This window comes from Corticium candelabrum, chromosome 8, assembly GCF_963422355.1.
Source record: "Corticium candelabrum chromosome 8, ooCorCand1.1, whole genome shotgun sequence".
Taxonomy (NCBI): Eukaryota; Metazoa; Porifera; class Homoscleromorpha; order Homosclerophorida; family Plakinidae; genus Corticium; species Corticium candelabrum.
Window position 1 is genome coordinate 6,916,466 of NC_085092.1, and position 20,000 is coordinate 6,936,465.

The following is a 20,000-nucleotide window of genomic DNA, read 5'->3' on the forward strand; positions in this document are numbered from 1 at the left end:
ATACACACACATGTTACAATTCATTTTCTCTATTATTTATTTCATTCTAGCAGGAGAGTGATACCAATGCAAAAACTTTATGGTTATGAGAATGGAATGTCCTTTTTAGTAAGTTGATGCCCATTAATTAATAAACGGATTAAGTTAATTAACGTAGTAAAATTTATTTGCGCATGCGCGTATATGCTTTACGCAGCGTTCACAATATGGATAGAAGGGCTTCCAGTATAGCTCTTTTTGATGCCGTGTGTGCAAACGATGTAAATATGGCATCGTTAGTTCTCAAGATGGGAGCAGATGTAAACGTATTATCGAGAAAGAGGGTAAGAATTGATTGATGTGTAAATGTACAGATCTAGTTTGTAGACTAGAGAGATTGGGTTGGACGTTGGTAAATGAGGAAATGTATGAGAAAGTGACGATCATTTACGATGTTGAGGTGGCGTTGGTTGGAAGTGCCGCCTCATTTTCTCTCTACCGGTATTAGTGAATGAATCGTTTCGTCTCATGCGCTCCTACGTCGTTGCTTTGCTGTCGTTGTCGTTCTAATATGGTCACGCCCTTTACACATGTCACGTGACCTACACTGGACAAACTTCATTGACTTTAGTAGCCAATTGTGTATTTCGTAGGGATGGTATGGTGGTGTGTATGGTCTTCCATCAGCGTTGCAAGTAGCATGTAGTGAGTCATCGATTGAGATGGTAGACTTGCTGCTACAACATCAAGCAAACATAAACTATCATGAGGCTGTGGTAAGAGTGCAAATTTGAATGCAGTTTGTTGTGTTTAAATAAATGAGTTTAGTTAGTAATGGTAATGGCATCTCTTTCCTGTGGTTAAAATGAATAGAAATATTAATGGATGCTCATTGTATTTGTGCCTGTCTGATTGAACAGTTGAATGTATATGCTAGAGAAAGGTGCTAACAGTCACAGTTAGAATGAATAGATAGTTTTGATATTTTGTTGAAATTAGAAAATATTGTGAGAGTGGGTTGTTAGTGAATTATTTTTAAATGAAAAGATGAGATTTGTTGTTTAGTAAGGTTGATATGATTGATGATGTAGTTTGCATGGCAATCTGTTTGCCCACCTGCCCACTAGTGTTGCCCACCACACTTAACTGGAGAGAATAGAAGAGAGACGAGTGTTTGTGGATGAGTGAGAGAGAAAAAGAAAAATATTTGAAATTTCCAGTAGTAATATTGTGAAGCCCAACACACATTAGTAGTCATAAGTCATTCACATTCTTATTTGCATACCAATTGAGTGTTTGGTAGTGCATACCAATTGAGTGTTTGGTAGAGACACTTATTGTACTAAATTAACTTGCACAGTAAAAGTCATTGTAATATTGACTTTACAACTTTGAGGTGGAGAGGTCCTTATTTACAAGTGTAGTGAACTGGACAACACGTTAAAATAGAGTCATAGATATCAAGTTATGACTCGTTGGGGGTTCTTTGTAGGAATGGCTTAGATAACCTAATAAACGTAAATAGAAAATTAATGAAGCAAAGCTATAGATGCACTGCTGGCCCTTGAACTTCATACTTTCAAACACCTCCTTTTTGGATGTCTGTGTCTTTTTGGATGGCTAAATTTATGCAATAGATGAGGATGCATGTTTGAAGGGGTTAGGAAAATGCATGAAGTAGTAACTGTTGAGTGTGTTGTTTCACTTATTCCTTGTTTATATGTTGTGTTATGGATAATATATTAGATTATATTACAATGCAACTACAGGAGGTTTGTTGTACTGGATAGAATGTTATTGGCAAGATTTACTTTCACTGTTTATATCAGCAAACCATGATGGTTGAGTTGTTGTGCAGCATTAGACACAACAATGTAATAATAGGTGTTTGTATGCAGTTAATAGGGATGGATGATGTAAGAGGCTTGTATGACACATACGAGTGTTATATCCCATTCACACGAGCTCTCCTAACCGGGCCAGCGCGGGCTGGCATGGGTCAGTGCTGAATGAAATCGTCCTGTGAATGTGGGCCGAGCCATGCCGAGCCGTGCTGGCCTGGCCCACCACAACTTGCCGTGCCAGCACGGGTTGGCCCGGTTCAGCGCGTCTTCAAATCGTCGTGTGAATGCGGGCCAAGCCTGTCTGATGGCCACGCATGCTCAATACATACAAAAATGGCGTGGTCAGAAGACGAAACCTTGTACCTGATAACATTGTGGGGTGAGGGCAGCATCCAGGTTCAAATTGAAGGCTGTGCTAGAAACAGGGAAGTTTACGTCAAATTAGCGGAACAAATGAAGGGAACAGGATACTTACGAACTAGCTTGGGCGTCCCAGACCCGTGTAGCGCCGATTCATAATCGTCCTCCCACACGGGTCTTGGAGGCCGAGGCTACTTACGAATGGGTGTACATTGTCTCTACAAACAACATAGCTAGCATGCGCACCAAGGAACACGCCTACTATAGCGGCTGGCTTGCTTTACTAGCTCGGGCTGGCTTGGCTCGGCTCGGCCCAGTTTGGAACTGTGCTCGTGTGAATGGGGTATTAAACTGTGATGTGTAATTAAGCAGCTGAATGCAGATCTGCCACACTTTGGAAGGACAGGTCGGTTGGCTGTGTACTATGCCACATACACACACACTACATCGTAAACCACACCTATTGTTTGTAAAGAGCTTGTTGTAAGTGCACAAGATTGCAGTTAACTCAATGAAAATGACATGATGATTATGGTAGTAGTGGTTGTGGTGATGAAGATGATGACAATGATGATGTAGTTTATGGTGTTAGATCTACACATATTATAGTTCTAGCATCCACTTATAACTCAACACAAAAAATTTTCTTAGCAACACAGTTTAGTAGATGTGCTTTTCTGATTTACGAGAAATCTTGTACTAGCAAGTTTATGTAGGAACATTCAATGAATTATTGGGACTGAAGAATGTCGTATTTTGTTGGATACATAATACGTGTGTGTGTGTGTGTGTGTGTGTGTGTGTGTGTGTGTGTGTGTGTGTGTGTGTGTGCGTGTGCGTGCGTGCATGTGTCTGTGCATGCGTGCATTTGTGTGTGTGTGTGTGTGTGTGTGTGTGTGTGTGTGTGTGTGTGTGTGTGTGTGTGTGTGTGTGTGTATTTATTGTGAATATTACTGTAAATTTTTGTCTATTTATTGTCATTATTATTAATTAATCATTAGCTTGTTGCTAGAATTAATGTATAATTCTTTGAAAAAACAGGGTTCCTGTTGATGTGATTAAAGATAATTAACTTAATATCATCAATGTCCCACACTATAGATATTTTGAATTCAGCACATGCACATGCATGATATCTGCATAACTCTTGCACAAAGTGGGCTAGTCCACGTTATTTCTCAATTCTGATGTAGCGCACTTGCATCACTTGAAGATAACTATTGAGGTGGACGTGATTACCACAGTATCATGCTTTCATTGAGCCATTGCTATCATCTTTCGTTCAGTTAGTTTGCCATAGCTAGAGATCTCGTAGGTCTCTTGTATCTCCATGGGAAATAACTGTGAAGCGACATTTAGCGACAGGATCCAAAACAAAGCAGCTTTAACGTTTTCTACGAATCTTTCTTGCTAGACTACATCGATCATTCATCATCAGTCTTACATCTAAAACATATTGCTCTCTTGAAGATTGTGTATGACATATGTTGGTCATGTGCAACGGTATCCCATGGGACCTTCCCTTGGCTTCTTGAAGAACAATGAATTCATTTGTTTTGTAAAAATTAACAGACCTGTACAACTATTAGCCAAACTTTACTCTGTACTTCTCAGTTCCACAACAGTTTGACCTTATTAACTTTATTGCTATGGATACGACATCTCAGCCTTTCTGTCATAATGCGCGGGGGATTATTATGTCACCTATTGTTGGTGTCCCAAGGGACTGCTGATTGGCTCAACAAATTCCCAAGAGTGATTCAAGGTGACAAGCTAGTGTTATGTCAGCTATTTTATGTGTCTCAAAACGACTACTGATTGGCTCCTAACATGACACACCCTTACAAACATACAGGTGTACAAACATAGATAGCAACTTGACAGACAGGCTGGAAGTCAATTTAGCCCGTTTAGAGTAAGCTTATGGTGATATCCTTTTTTTACTCTTGTAGCTACCTAGACTCTACTGTAACGGTATTTGCATTGTATGTGCACTTGTGTTTGTTTGTTTGTTTGTTTGTTTGTTTGTTTGTTTTTTTGTTTGTTGATGCTGAACAGGAGGGTGTGATGAAGTTCTATGGCAAATGTGCTTACTGTATTGAAAAAGTTTGACAAAAACTGGTTTAGTGATGACTTGATTTTACTAGATTTACTTTAGATGAATATTAAATTACACATAGAAAATGTTGTATGTGGCTACCAATTTGAGTGTTTGCTTGTGTAACAGTTAAAGGATTAGAGTATTGAGGTTACATTGTGGAATTGTGTTTGGTTAAGGACAGAGGTGAGTTGTATGTGAGGTTGATGTGCTATTTTTATAGTCAGTTGGTGTTGATACTTGTAGATGCATGTATTCATAATGTACTCACTGATAATAACATGTGATGTCTCTTATCAATGGTAGAGTGGACAGACAGCTCTGCATTATGCTTGTTCTGATGGTCGTTTGTCTATTGTGGAGAAATTATTGTCAGCAGGATGTAAGAAAGATGTCAAGGCCAATGTGAGTGTATTTGTATGCAATAGTATTTGTGTGTATTTTGCGAATTGAGAAATGATGTGAATGAGTGTCACAACTCTTTACCTAAAAGTCTAGCATGCAGTCATCACTCTTAATTTGCTGTCAGTCATCTAATTTCCACACGAGTTCCTTCCAAGCCGAGTCGAGCCATCCCCTTGTTCACACAGCATTCAGAAAAAGCAAGCCATGCAGCTCACTTAGTGGGTGTGTCTGGTGCTAAGCTATGGACGATCACATGTGTGTTTGAAACACTTGCGCTACCTTTCCTTGATTATGGATCGGCTACAATCTGCCTGCAAATTTCTGGATAGCATTACAACAGTGAAAGGGGAAAGGGTCTGGTTATGTGAGACTACAGTTCAGCTTGGTTACTGTTCACATGGTGAAGGGGAGCCAAGGTGAGCCAAACTGTTCTGGCATTGCTGTTTGAGGTGGGCCATTCCAACACGACTTAGATCGTCTCATGTTCACACAACCTTTCAGAGCTAGCCAACCCATGCTGACTTGTATTTGCCCAGTTACAAGTGCTCGTGTGAATGTGCTGTAAGGACTAGTGTGTTTATGTGATGAACGTGTTGTGCATGCTGATTCAAGTAGACTTTCTTTAAGGAATATCTGTGTACTTTAATGCACATGTCAATATCATCAGTAACCCTAACTGAAACCACCCTCAAACACTAATAACTAGTAAATGCTCGGTTAGCATTGTGTCTTGCGAGCGATGGTGTTCTGTCTTTACCTATTGAGTGATAATTTGTGTAACAATGGTTGCGTTACGTAGCAATAGTTTCTGTCAAACAAACACGGGAACTAAAGAAACAGACTTTCAGTTGCCCTTCTATAGTATTTGGCGTTCAATTATCCGATTCAGGCGTTCAATTATCCGTTGCTTACGGCTGTTGTGCAATATCATGGAAAACTGAATAACCTACATAGTCTGCGGTTGGGCAGCCGCTCAAATATCATCATTCATCAGCTGTCTAAGCGCAATAATTTGTAATTAATCTTGACTTTAGCGTGAAGTTTTAGTTCGTGTTGTACAATAATTTCCTTTGCACAAATCTTGGTGTCCCACGTCTCCGCGGAGGTCTAACTAAGCTGTTGAGAGCGAACTAAATCTACATATCTACAAAGCCTACAACAACGCCTTGCTTCGTCAATCTTGGTGCAATCTGCATACTTTGTAAACAGCGCCTCTTTCGTGATACCATACAACAGTCCATCATCTGTCGTAGTGGGTTTTTAGCTAATCTAGAGCTCGAATTTCACTACTTCGCCTTCCCACCTTTTTTGAATCAATTATATATTGTTCAGCTGAAACGTGAGTGAGCATCATAGGAAGACGTCATGAAAGAAATGTGTGACTAAAATAATTATTTCTATATTTGGTACTTCTAATTAGGACAGAACATCGGATAATTGAATGCCCGAATCGGATAACTGAACGCCCAATTCGGATAATTGATTGCCGGAATCGGATAATTGAACGCAAAATACTATAGTTGTCTTCAATTCTTCGTTCACGCTTCAATCATCTCACTCGTTTACTGAGATAGTCGCGTAACAATGGTCGCATAGTCACGTGATAATGGTTGCTTAGCAATAATTTCTGTCAAAGTAACGCGCGGAAACTCAAAAAGCAGACTTTTCTCTTCTTTTAGCTTTTCTTTTCCATTCCGTTTGTCACGTATCAGTCTCATTTGCTCGTTAGTCGCGTAAGGGAGCAAAATCGAGAGTCGTTTTACTCTTCTCGCCAAGAAATTACAATTAAGTCGACCCCTCGAAAAGGGTTCCTTGCTTTAATTTTAGCGCATATGTTACGGAGTCAAAGTTGCATTCATCTGGCATCGTCGTTTTATCGATTTGTCTTTCTGTTTTGCCGTAAATCCATATGACAAGTGCTGACGCACGTATATATATAAATATATAAATATATAAATATATAAATATAATATATCTCGAGCTCAATTGACATGACAAGAGAGAGGCTCGCTTCGCTCGCCAATAATCTCTTGTTGTTTACTGTTTTTCGTATCTCATTTCATCTGCTTGTTTTAGTATGGATTAACACCTTTACATCTTTCCTGCTCATCAGGATTATGTTGTGATAGTCATCTGTCAATTGTCAAGTTGTTGATATCATCAGGAGCTGATGTGTCAACAGTGAACAATGTAAGTGTACATTTGTTGTGTTTGTTTACAGTATATCTTGCTAATGTGGAGTATGTAGCTCACATTTGGTGAAGCTTAATCTATAAATGGTGACAGCAGTGATTGTGAACTCTGCCTAATAATTAAAGATATTCTGAAATGTTGCAAGAAGAACAAACAGATAAATAAAGACAGACCCGTTCCATCTGGGCCACACCGTTTGCATTTATCCATCTGGGTGTTCTGTCTGCGCAGTTTGAGCTCTACACCATTTTCTGGCAATTCGTGAAGGCACTCTTGGTGAGCCATTGTTTCGACGTGCTGATGGTGCATACTTAATTAATTAACTCACAGATCGTTTTTACCGCTCGTCTGCGTTTACTGTTACATGCAGCCGGCATGGAGGAGACACTCTACACGGGTCATAGCTTCTGCATCGGTGCAGCAACAACTGCTGCAGCTGTGGGTATGCCCCTTGGTTGATCCAGACATTGGGTCACTGGTGTAGCGACTGCTACCAATGCTACATCCGCACCTCAGCGGATACACTCAGGGGAGTCTCTTTGCAACCGGCAGCCATGTCTCCCCATGGGACTCTGGCTTGGTGTCTGCTTGCTTTGAGTTGCATTTGGGTCTGGCAGGCTGAACTCTGGAGGGAATGTGGGGGTACGGTTACGTAAGCGAGTTCAGCCTTACAGTCTGGGTGGGCTCTATTTGGATTTGAAGCCTGGTGCCTTAGGCGGTTCAAGAAACCCTGTGCTTCGGGTGGTTTAGAACTAGCGCTTCGGTTTGGATGTGTTTTGTGTTCGACGATCAGGACAGTTTTGTCTGTGATGTTATTGATCTTGCGCTCCGGATGATCATATGGTTCAATGTAGTTCGGCGCTCCGAACGGTGTTCAGTATTCGAGTTTGACAGTACCGTATCCCTTACTGTGAACCCCTCCCAATGCGACCCAAATCACATTGCAATGCTGTAAAGCATGGTGTTCTTGTGGGCATGGTGTTAAGCATGATAAAAGATGACAGATGTGAGCAGTCATTAACTGGAGACACGCATGCTTTAGGGTTACAGTAATATCTCTGTGGACGGATGGACGGAGCAAGGGACGGATGGACAAATGGAATGCAGCGCATATGCTCATTGTCATTGCTGGTGTTAATTAGTTAGTTATAAGAAACATTATTAGATAAGGACATTGAGGGACATTGTTTGTGTTGTAGTAGAGTGGTATTGTAAATTATAATGGTGAAGTGATGATGTTGTTAGTTGGTGGTGTGACTGCATGGAGGTGGGACTGTATTTAGTGAAATCATACATTGATAATGACTTTGTGTGAAGTCATGATTATGATGTTGGAATTCATGGAGAGTAATGAATTATTATCCTCATTGCTCAGTCACACGACAGCATATGACATGGCTACGTGTTGATTGTGAATGATGACTGAATCAGCAGTGAACGTCAGTTTGCGTAATTAATGTGTGAGCAGTAATAGAATGAGTTGCTGTACAACTGTGTGGCACAACAGCTAAAGAGATGTTTAGTCAACTGCATGACATTTGTCTTATTCATATTGTCTTTCTAACATTCACTTTTATCACACACTTGCTATGCTGATTGTGCATTGTGTATGTACTGGATAATAAGCTGGTTAACTATTTATTGATTATATGTACTTTGTTCTGTGTGATATTGTTATGTTTCATTGCACTAATAATTCTGTCTATTATTGGACAGAGAGGACAAACACCATTACAAGCTGCAGAAAAGAATTTGGACTCAGGTGACAGTTCAAGTAAAGAAAATCGTTCTCGTATTATTTCTTATTTGAAAGAATTGAATGAGAATGTATGAGCTGATTGTCACACAGTATAGGTTGTGTGTATTGATTAGTGGTTGTGTGTGATGTTAGAGTTCTGTTGCAGCTGGAAATTCAGCATCAAACATCACAGATAGTACAACTGCAGTTGCTGACAACGATCATCCAAGTAAGTGAGACAATAAAAACATTTGATGATGTCATACAATAGACATTAACATCACTTGTAATACACTACTATGTTGTAAGCAACATGCCCGCTAGTTGCGATATTGCGTAGACACGAGACAGTGTGGGCTTCAATGGGGCAACGTGGCAGGCTGTGAGGGATTTGTGAGCAATGAGTTAACCAGAGTTGTCATGTCATACTCTGAGCTTCGACAAGTGGTGTGAACCCAAGAGGTCACTCAGGGTGACGTTGGAGGATCAACGGCCGTTAGAACCACCATGTAGTCAAGCCCAAGAGGTCAGTCAAGCTGACGTTGGAGACTGTCACATTCCGCTTGAGCCCAAGAGTTCAGTGGAGTTGACGTTGGAGGCTCAACACCCTATCACAGACCTATTTCGTTTAATGACGTACATGAGACAACTGGCTTGCATCAAAGTTTTTAGTCGCGTTGACGTTGCAACCTGAGTGGAGATACACTCGTACGTAATGTTGGGGCAAGACTGATCTGAACAAGGCCCCTCTCCCAAATGACATGCTACCCCAAAGAGAGCCAGGAGACTGCGTGTGTACCAGGGCGCTGGGATACAACTTGAGACCATCAAATTCAACAGATATGACCCGTCTGCATGTGCAAATTGCAGTAGATCAGATGCTCTAGGACAGGTCGTGTAATTTTTAAAGCCTTTACCCCACAGACTGAATGGTGTGTCTAAGAAATGAGTCGATGTCCAAGTAGAACGGGTTCGTTTTAGAAGCGTTGATGTGCAGCCGATACCCGTTGTCATCGGTTGTGAGATCAGGGCGTAATAGCTTTCGATCTTTGTCACAATTGCTGGGACTTGGAGCCGTAAATTCTGAGCACCGAAGAAGGCCACGGTAAAGGCGGCCCAGTACATCTGACGATTGTCGTTTGATAGGTCAAGGCGTTCTCGCAGCACCGATTTCATTTGACTGATGATCTTGATAGTGATTGGAAGGCAAGGAGTGGGAGGTATATGTCTAATAACGACAGTATAGTTAATGTTTGCCGCCGTAAAAAACAAGCGAAGGACGAGTGCCAGGAGATTGGGGCAGTAGAATGGTCCGTGTTGCCATAAGTCGACTACGCTCTGATTGTCACAGTGGACTAAAACCCGCTTGCCAGACCTATGATTGCCCCACGTCAAACAGGCTACGACGAAACCAAAAAGGCTACGACGTCACTTGCCAAAACTGTGTGAACCGGATGCATCTGTGTAGAGCTCCATGTCTGCGGTGGCAGAGAGACGGACATCCAACATCATTACAACCCCATTCCAGGATGGAAGAAAGCGATACCACCATTGGAAATCCTTCCTAGTTTTCACTGTTAATGTAGACATGGTGATGACTCAATCGAACAGAGGCTGTCAGGTCAATGAGTCTTTGTAGAAAAATTCGGCCGGCCGGAATGACCTTGCGTGCGAAACTAAGCTTACCGATTATGGATTGTAAGTCACACTTGTTCGCCTTACGGCGTGACAGCCATTGGGGAATTTTATCCATCAGATCCCTGAGTTTTTCAGGAGGTAACCTGGCAACCAGCACCTCTGAGTCAAGTTCAATGCCTAGGAAAGTTATGGTTGTAGTCGGACCTGTTTCTTTGCTCGGCTTCATCAGTACGCCCAGCTGATGGGCTTTGTCCTTCACCCGTGTCATGGATGCGCGGCCAGTGGAGTTGTCAGGTTCGACAAAGAAGAAATCGTCGAGGTAGTGTAGAACCCGATTAATGTTGCACTTGTTTACTAGGATCCATTCAAATGCGTCTGCTACTTGATTAAATAGTGCTGGTGAGGAGCATAGATGGAAGGGCAAGCGCTTGTCGATGTAGTATTGGTCGTCCCAATAAACTGCCAGTAGGTCCCAATCCTCTTGGCGGACAGGGCACAAACGAAAGGCATGTTTCATGTCCATCTTTGCCATGCAGTAACCCTGACCGGTGTGTTTCACAAAGGCAATATCATCGTCAATTTTCTTGTACTACAAATGGTACTTCTCCAGGTCAATGCCGTCATTACTACTAAGTCTGCGAGGAGATATGCATAATCAGTCTCCAGCTACTTGTTTTCTTTGGAACAGCACCTACACCAGATCACTGGAGAGTTGGCAGAGGGGGTTCGTTGTAAGGGCCAGCCATGTGACCACGTTTGCATTCTGGAGTGTCTGGTTTATGCTTGTTTATTGGTGCCCTTGCAGGAACACGTGGCTTCAGGGTGATCGTCGGTGCAGATGAAACATTCGTTTCGGTATTTGCACAGGGTAGGTGAGGCTTGGTTCTTGCTTCTACCAGCATTGAAGAGACGGCAGATTTCGGGTTTGCCCGAAGAGGGATTGAAGATGTTACCGGAAGATGTGGTTGCTTGCGTGGGGGGACAAAAGGACTGGTCGGTGTGTGCACAGTCTGTTGCCACGTGACCTGGTTGGCTGCTTGTATAGCAGGTGATCGAGGTTGCTGCACGACCTGTGAAGCACTGAGCCCACATGTGATGGTCAATCGTGTCCCATGTTACGCTTGTGGTCCTGCTGGCAAAATAACGAAAGGCTCTATCGTATTTTAGCCAGGCTGAGGTTTGGTATTGCGAGCTAGCTTGTGCGACTATAGACTGGTAGCCGATAAGTTTGTAACCTTGCGCCGGATCTGCTAGAAAGACTGTAGCCATGTATGCAGACCAAGTCCGAAGCCACGAGTTGATGTTGCAGACATGCCTGCACTTTGGACTAGATACCGAGGCTTTCATTGCCATGGGGACCCCGCTATGTTAGTCGGTACTTCAGTAAGTATGGTGTCAAAGTCATCATATTCACCTGCTAGTATCTTCCTCTTTGTCCACCTAGATAACATCCAGGTTTTCCGGTTGATCGCTAGATCCTGCTGCCGCCCATGCGTGGCCGACAGATGTGCGAGGGCTGGAACGATGTGATTTTGATCTTGTGTAGGAACGGCGACTGGTCGATCTAAACCATTGTTTGTGTGGTGATCGAGACCTTGAGGATGAGCGAGAGCTTCGGCTGCTGTCATTGTTCCTGTTTCCACAATTGCGACTCCGCGTCCTTCCTTGTGGTGTGGCGGGAAGAGCCTGACCGGGTTCTTGAACGGGTGAGCATGGGACAAATAGCTTGAGACATGGCAGCTACTGATGCTTGTACTGCTGACTGGATCACAGTCTCTAGTGATGTGCTGTCGATTTGCGTGGCCATGGTAGGCGTTTCTGTCGTCACCGCCGTGACTAAAGCTGCTGACGGCTCTGTAGTTGTTGTAGTCGCTCTGTCAGTAGGAACGAGAGCAGCGGACAGTTGCTTGATTCGTTCTGGTCTGGAGCCAGTGGAGACAAGGTGATATTGCTCTAGGAGCAATCGAATTGACACGTCTGAAAGCAAGGCAATTTCTTCCAGACAATGAGGAAGAGTGAGGGACGATGCTCATTGGGTTGAACGACTAGTGCACTTACTCATATCAAGAAAGCGACCAGCTAGACAATGCTAACTGAACTATGCAACGTTCTCACAGTCATTTGTATTAATACATAGTTGAACCGCTAGCTATTGACACTACAGAGGTTTGGCTAACCTCTGTAATCTTCTACTCATGATGTTAACCTACGTTTACTATGTAAATCAACCAATGACGTCATATTATAGACATTATTTATGAGGGTCATTTCAAAGTTTGAGACACTCGTTGATAAAATTTTTGGAATATTATCAACAGCACTGCTACTTACACATTTATATACTAGAGTTCTTCATTACATGTCAACTGAAATTTTTATCTCATATTGTTTATTAGTAATCACGTAATTAGCCATCAAAAGTTCACTCACTTTTTTGTCACAGAAGATAGGACACGGCAGGAAATCAAACACAACAGTCCCAAATTTTCTAAGAAGTTCGGCAAGGTCCAGCAGTGTTGGTATGGGGGACATGGTGGAGCCATGAACCCTTCAAAACTTTGGGGTGTTGTAACTTTTTCGTTGCCTTAGATTCTGTTTGCTCATTAATTTCTGGGGATCTACGTGAAATTTGGTCATTAATTAAAGGCAGACTATTCATGCATATATCTCATCCATGTCCAGTTACTGCTTCTGTTGTTTTTTGATTTGAAAGAGTTATGTCTTTTTCATTTACTCCGTTTAAATTAATTGAGTTTGATATCAACTGGCAGTTTGCACCCAACCATGGAAGACTGGCGACGCTGCTGCACGGTCTCAGAGAGCAAGCACAGCCACTAACTCTATCCCTAACCCTAAGGCAGATTTCCTGGAAACCTTGCTCCCTCTTGTCGGAAATTTGGCATGGTCATGTGAATATTGTGATCCAGATTTCCTGAGGCACCGAGAGACAGTCGGTCAAAAATGAGCCTCGTACTGGACATTTTAGTGAGTCGAGACGACGATCAGGTTTAAAGTGTGAGTGTTTTATGAAAGAAGATCTACGTTTGAGTTGTGAGGATGTGGCCGTGGATGTTTTGGTGTCAGGTGGATGTGTCCATGGAATTCTGACGAATCACTCATTACTTAGAAAAGCTGCAGTGAAATGGGCTTTGCACGCCTTGACTGAATATCAGAAGTGGATGCGTGTCAAGTCAATCTCTCTCGGCAGCACATCACCAGGTACTTGCAGAGAAACCTTGACATCAATGAGACCTGGCTGTGATGTTATGTGCCAGTGCTGAAGAGGCAGTTAGCCAAATGGCGTCATTCTTGGTCACCACATTAAGAAACTGGTGCAGCAGGGGAGCAAGAGGAACGTGATGACCCTGACAATCGTTGCATAGGATCGTGAAGGTGTTCTTGTCTGCCACAAACTTTGATTGGATACTTTGGCAGCAAAGAGCATATCTTTCAGCAACTAATTATGTATGAGTTTTTGATTCCCAATGTTAGAGGTGCACCATAGTCAGCACTCCCACTTGCTTCATGTCCAACGACCGATTTGATAGCCGACTGGGGGACATAGAGACTTTGTGTAGCACACAGACACCCAAACATATTAGACGGAGAGAGAGAGAGAGGGCAAGTTTTACATTTATTAGAATGTTTTCTTGACTATTTGTTTATTTGTGTGTAGTGTTAGAACAGTTGTACATGTTTAACTTTGTTTTGTGTTTGTGTATTGATGTAGTTACTTATTTTGTAGAAGCTCACAAGAGTGAATGTCTCAAACTAGTGGCCAAGTCACTAACTGGTGAAGCTGTTGAATTGACAGCAAAATCATCTGATACTGTTGCCACTCTGAAGCAGCAATTGCAAACCAAGAATGACCCATCATCATGGGATCAGCTGCTTGTTTTTAAGAAGAAGCAACTAGACGATGAGCAAACTTTGGCTGATGCAGGAGTAACTGATGGAACAATACTGAACGTCGTTCTTTGTCCTCGTCAGTCGATCTTCTTACCAAACAGATTGTAGTATACAAATTGTAATGATGGTATTGTTGTAGGTGGTGTGACAGGCATGGGAGCTGATGCGGCTGAGTTATTTGTTCGAGCTTTATCACAAGGAAAAGTGGAAGTAAGTCGAGTGAAGATTGTCATTGCTGGTAGAGACAGAACGGGCAAGACGTCATTTAAACGATCTGTGCTCAAACTAAAGTTTCAGATAAATGAACCGAGCACACCTGTCGCAGTGGCAGATTTGGCAGTGTGTGAAGCATCAAACTGGAAGCTTTTGAGTGACAAGGACGAAGAATTTTTGGACAAACAAATAGCTAGAGCAGCAGTTCATGTAGCGACTGTTTCAAGTGCAGATGTGTCTGGTAGTCCAGATGACAACAAATATGACAATGACAAAACAGATTATGGAGATCATCACAGTGAGGTTGAGCTTAGCTTGTCAGTTGATAGAGAATCTACATCAACTGATACTAGAGAAAGCAGCAACAACACTAACAAACTTGATGAAGCAACAGTTCTAACTGGAGGGATAGCTCGTGCTATTAAAGATTTCCAAAGTGATCCTGACCTCTTAAAGCAGGAAGATTCAAAAGTTCACGTTGCCATTTGGGATTTGGGAGGTCAGGAGCCACTTCTTCCTGGTCAAGGAGAAGCCATCACACCAGGATGTGTCGTTTGTGTTGTATTTAAGGCATCCGAGTTTCTAGGTGACTCTGCCAAGTCTTTCTATTGTCCTTCTGCTGACTCAAAACCAATTCCAATCGACAACCACTGGATAGAGACGAACTATGATGCTGTGGCTTTGTGGGCATCCATGACTTTTTTGGCAGGAGATGTGGAAAGTCTTGAAGGCCTTCTCTCTGGCCTTCACATGGGCAAGTCAAAGGGATGTGCATCACCAGTAATGTTGTTGATTGGAACACACATCAATGATGCCGATGAAGAAATGATCAAGAAGCAGAATGAATTTCTGTCTAAAATGTTTTGTAATAAAGCATTTCAGAAGCACATCCTTCGACCATCTAACCAGGCTAACGATTGGTTTTTTCGTGTTGAGAATTCGGTGTCTGATCCTGACAGTGCAAGCGAGGATGCAGGCGTGAGTGCAGTGAAGCAAGTCATTGAAGAGATGGCACGTGATGTGTCACCTAAACCTCTGATACCAGCCACTTGGTCAGTTCTAGAAAAGATTCTTGATTCTTTAGAAATCAAGTTGGGCAGTGCTCTTTCCAATGTCAATGTTATCATGAGTTTTGCCCGTCGATTGTGTCGAATGTCAGAAGAGAAAGAAGTCCGTCTTGCTCTGACATATTTAGATGAAGCCGGATCAGTAATTTATCCTCAGAAAAGTGAGAAGCTGAAGAACATAGTCGTCACCAAACCAAGCTGGATTTTCAAGGTTTTCTCAGTCGTGGCGTCTGTCACCGATTGGCCTTCTCCTTTACTGAAGGATGATTGGGATCGAGTTCGGCAAGTAGGAATTGCTTCTTGGGAACTCATTCGTTATCGTCTGGAATTAGCAGGAGTGAAGCCGGAAGAGTACGAAGATGTACTCAATTTGTTGAATTTCTATTTTATTCTGTGCCCCAATCCTCCACCTCTTCCTTTATCAGTTTCTTATAAAACAGAATACTTTGTTCCATGTTTGCTAGAAGTCGAGTCAGAGGGTCCATTTGCAGCTGTTGATTTGGTTGCTTCTCGGCCAATGTCACTTATCATTTTGTCTCATAAAATTGAGTTTATTCCTGAGCAGTTGCATTTTAGGCTGATGACGTGTTGCATTGAGAAATATCCTGACGAACCAATGTTGACACGTAATAAGTGTGTATATCGAGTGGAGAAAGATGTCAAGTTGGAAGTGATTTATCACTTGAAGAAATATATTGTTATAACTATTGACACACAACGGCCACTTGATGAAATTGCATCTCTGTGTACAGCCATTCGTCTGTTTATCACTAAAAAGCTGCATGAAGTGAAGACACCAGGGTTGTCTCGTTTTCAGTTTTCATTGAATATTCAACATCCCGGACCTGCCATTCATGTGGATATGAACAAGTTAGTATGTATAGACAAGTATGTACCAAGTGAGGACACAACATTGAGAAGAAACAAAAGCAGGGTCGATGTCAATCTGGATCACAATGAGAGAGCTGCATTAGATTGTTGGTTTTATGAAGAGAAAGATGATGTAGCAGGAAACTCTCAGAATGATCGTGTGTCACGAGAGCAATTTCCCACTTTGGATATCTGGTTTAGTGACTCAAGGGAAAGTTTAGGTAACTATGATTATTTGTGATGTTGATGGTTAGTATATAATTAATTGATGTTACCTTATAGATATTGAAACTGGAAGTGATAGACAACAACAAGATGAACAAACAACGAGTGAGTTTAGTTGTCTTCCAGTTGGTGCTTCTTAGTCTCACGTAGCCAGACCCTTCCTCGCCTACATCCGCCTATTTCTCACTGGCGGATGTAGGCGGGCAAGGTCTAGCTACGCGAGACTAGTGTTTTACTGTGTACATTGACAGTTGAGTAGTAGCATGTAGTGAATATGAGGATTGTCTACTGTAGCTATGAATCATATAATGTCTGAAATGGTGTAATTGAAACATCTCTTGTTCTATTTTCAGAAAGTAAATTTGCTGATTCAAGTGTGTCAACTCTAACATCTGGAGTTTGTCAACAGTCACAAATGTCTAATCTTGATGACGAGTTGAGTTCTCAGCTGTTAATGAAAGTTGCTGTTGAAGTATCTCACAGATGGCAGGAATTCGGGGCCCGTCTTTCAGCAGATATGTTTCCTACAAAGAGAACGGACGTTATCACTGATAAATACAGAGAGCCATTTTTGCGCTCTCAAGCCATGTTAGAAGAATGGAGAGAGGCAATGGGCAGAAGAGCTACTTGTGACTTGATTGTTCAAACGCTTTTGAAGATGGGTTTGAGGAAGGAGGCATGTGATATATTTGGTTCTGATGTAGTAGAACTCATTTATCCAAACAAATAATTAAGGTAATTATGTGTCACGTGACTTTGATTTATGGACATATCTTTGTTTCATTATTTTAAAATTTATTTGTAAACGCGCTGTAAAGTATAGCGATGTGCTATCAATGGAATTGAACAATAGTATCTGTAAACAATAGTTTATCGAGATTCTGTTCAACATGATATACGTATTACTGGAATTGTCTATTTTGTTTCCTACATCAAATCAAGGGAAATGATTGAAAGCAAGACAGACAGACAGACACAGAAAACACGTGCAATTTAAGGCAGTATAATGTTAACAAGTTCTATTTGTGTTATGACAATAAACAATGGCGTATTAATTAATTAATTAATTAAAATATTTACAACACCTGAAGGTTGAGAATGCTAGCTCGCGTTACAAGTTGAAAGTTGGTTATTTTCCAGAGCATGTCGCCTGCACATGGAGCACATAAGTACACTCAAGGTATAAAATCGTTTATCTTTGTTGACTTAGACGTAGAAGTGGTTTTTTGTAGATTGATGACGTTCACTTGCAGAGCAAGTTCTCACAGAAGAAAACACACAAAGGCAGTCTTTACGTGACACCAACCCATCTTATCTTTCACAATCAAACCGTAGGAAGAGAAACATGGGTAAGGATAATGAGTGATAGGATACTGTCTGTCTGTCTGGGTACAGTAGCTGTACGTGTATACATGTCTCTTGTTTGTATGTATGTTTGTTTGTCTATTTACTGGTTTGTCAATTTGTCTGTCTGTTTACTTGTTTGTCTTTTTGTTTATTTGTTTGTAGTGTGTTTCCTGTTGTCTGTCTGTTTGCTTGTTTTGTTTACTTTGTCTGGTTGTACATGTGTGTGTGTGTGTGTGTGTGTGTGTGTGTGTGTGTGTGTGTGTGTGTGTGTGTGTGTGTGTGTGTGTGTGTGTGTGTGTGTGTGTACATGTGCGTGTGTGTGTGTGTGTGTGTGTGTGTGTGTGTGTGTGTGTGTGTGTGTGTGTGTGTGTGTACATGTGTGTGTGTGTGTGCATGTGCTTGTGCATGTGTCTGTCTGCCTGTTTGTCTTTGTGTTTGTCTGTCTGTTTCTCAGTTAGTTTGTCAGTCTGTCCATCTGTTTATATTTGGACTTTGTTGTAGGCACCAGAATTTTGTTTATGTGGTGTGTGTCTTCCAATTTGTGTTTTTGTGGTTAGCTGTTGCATACTCACATCTTACGAGTGGAAACGCTACCATTAAACACAAAAGGCTTGCCCTTGAAGATAACCTACAAAACATTCAGATCATTGACATTCATCATTGCTAAAGATCGTGAATGCCAAGACATCTATGATACTCTGGTGCACTTCTCTAAACCAAGTGAGTGTTAAGCATGATCAACAAAGATACAAGATGTTGGTATTTAGGGGCATAGATACTTTACGTAGGGTCCGACTTTAGGGGACTTTACGTAGTATTTGACTGGATCCAAGAAGCACTGCTTTGTGTAAGTGCTGCAGGTTGTGATGATCTGGAATACTGTCCAGCCACCGTGCAATACCTGCGTGCACTGTGCGTAATGCTCCCAACACCACTGGAACAACCAGTGTCCAACACTGCCACATGCAGCTTACCTCCACCCGTAGGTCACTGTACTTCGTCAACTTCTCAGCCTGTTTCCTGGCGATGATGCCCTCAGCAGGACAGCTGATATCAATACGAAGACAAGTGTTTGTCTTCTTATTTCTGAAACAGATGTCAGGGCGATTGGCACCAATCTTTATAGCAGTAGGGATGGCTGTATCCCACATCATAGTAATGTCGCCTGTCTCCACAAGCCTATCAGGATGATGCCGGTACCATCTGGTCTCCACTGGAACCCCAAAATGACGACAAATGTCCCAGTGGATAATGGAGACCACCCGATTGTGTCGATCAGTGTAGTCTATTGGTGCCAAGGCACTACAGCCTGCCAGAATGTGGTCGACTGTTTCCATGTCTACACTGCACAAGCGGCAAGTGGGACTCACATCTCAATGCAGAATGTTGCACTCATAATACCGAGTCCGAAGAGCTTGGTCTTGAGCAGCAACAACCATGCAGCCCCTCAGTTGCAGCAGGAAGATTCGATGACTTCAGGCATCTGTAGGTCTCTTTCATGTTTACGGGTGGTTTCTCAGTGAGACGGTTTCTGCTCCAGGACTGTACACAAAGAGAACTGCTACACGCACGGAAATGTTTTGCATCCGTCTGAGGTGCTTGCTCGAAGACACCATCACACAGGTTAGTCCTACTTCCATGCAGGCTCTGTGACTTGTCGTCCTTAGAGAGACTTCCCTGCAGCTGTGCAGTAAACTGCCGGGCCATGCATTGGATCGAATGAGAGGGCTTCTTAGCATCACAGTCCTGTACCATTTGCATGAGAGATCAGAGCTGCTACGAAGGTAACAGTCCAGACGGTAAAATGGAGGTTTAGGACATCTCGGTTTTTCTGTCATAATGCGCGGGATTGTTACGTCACCCATTGTTGGTCTCCCAAATTACTGCTGATTGGCTCAACAAATTCCCCAGAGTGATTCACGCTGACAAGCTAGTTATATGTCACCTACGTTTCGCGTCCCAAAACGATTGCTGATTGGCTCGACAAACTCCTTGAGCGTGACACACGCATACAAACCGGGATACAATAACATGACAAACGCGACATACCGACAGACAGACCGGAAGTCAATTCAGCCCGTTTAGAGTAAGCTTCTCGCCAAGCAGTCCACCAC

General features: G+C 42.3%; 1 protein-coding gene and 1 pseudogene across 1 annotated transcript; both read left to right on the top strand.

Annotated features, from left to right (window-relative positions):
* Positions 1–233: 233 nt before the first annotated feature.
* Positions 234–17,444, top strand: LOC134183477 (uncharacterized). The gene is made up of 10 exons (XM_062651027.1): positions 234–323; positions 633–755; positions 4,588–4,686; positions 6,763–6,876; positions 8,596–8,706; positions 8,771–8,846; positions 14,001–14,240; positions 14,304–16,535; positions 16,597–16,644; positions 16,893–17,444. Exons 1-10 carry the CDS (start codon positions 267–269, stop codon positions 17,267–17,269), a joined length of 3,477 nt encoding a protein of 1,158 aa, XP_062507011.1. The 5' UTR covers positions 234–266; the 3' UTR covers positions 17,270–17,444.
* Positions 17,445–19,645: 2,201 nt separating this feature from the next.
* The window catches only part of LOC134182983 (nucleoporin Nup37-like), a 10,961-nt pseudogene continuing 10,606 nt past the window's right edge, over positions 19,646–20,000 (top strand).

Coding starts and splice junctions, on each gene's coding strand:
- LOC134183477 (XM_062651027.1), top strand. CDS start 267: ATGGCATCGTTAGTTCTCAAGATGGGAGCAGATGTAAACGTATTATCG. Junction 14,241..14,303: donor GAACGTCGTTCTTTGTCCTC/GTCAGTCGATCT, acceptor GTATTGTTGTAG/GTGGTGTGACAGGCATGGGA. Junction 16,645..16,892: donor ACAAGATGAACAAACAACGA/GTGAGTTTAGTT, acceptor TTCTATTTTCAG/AAAGTAAATTTGCTGATTCA.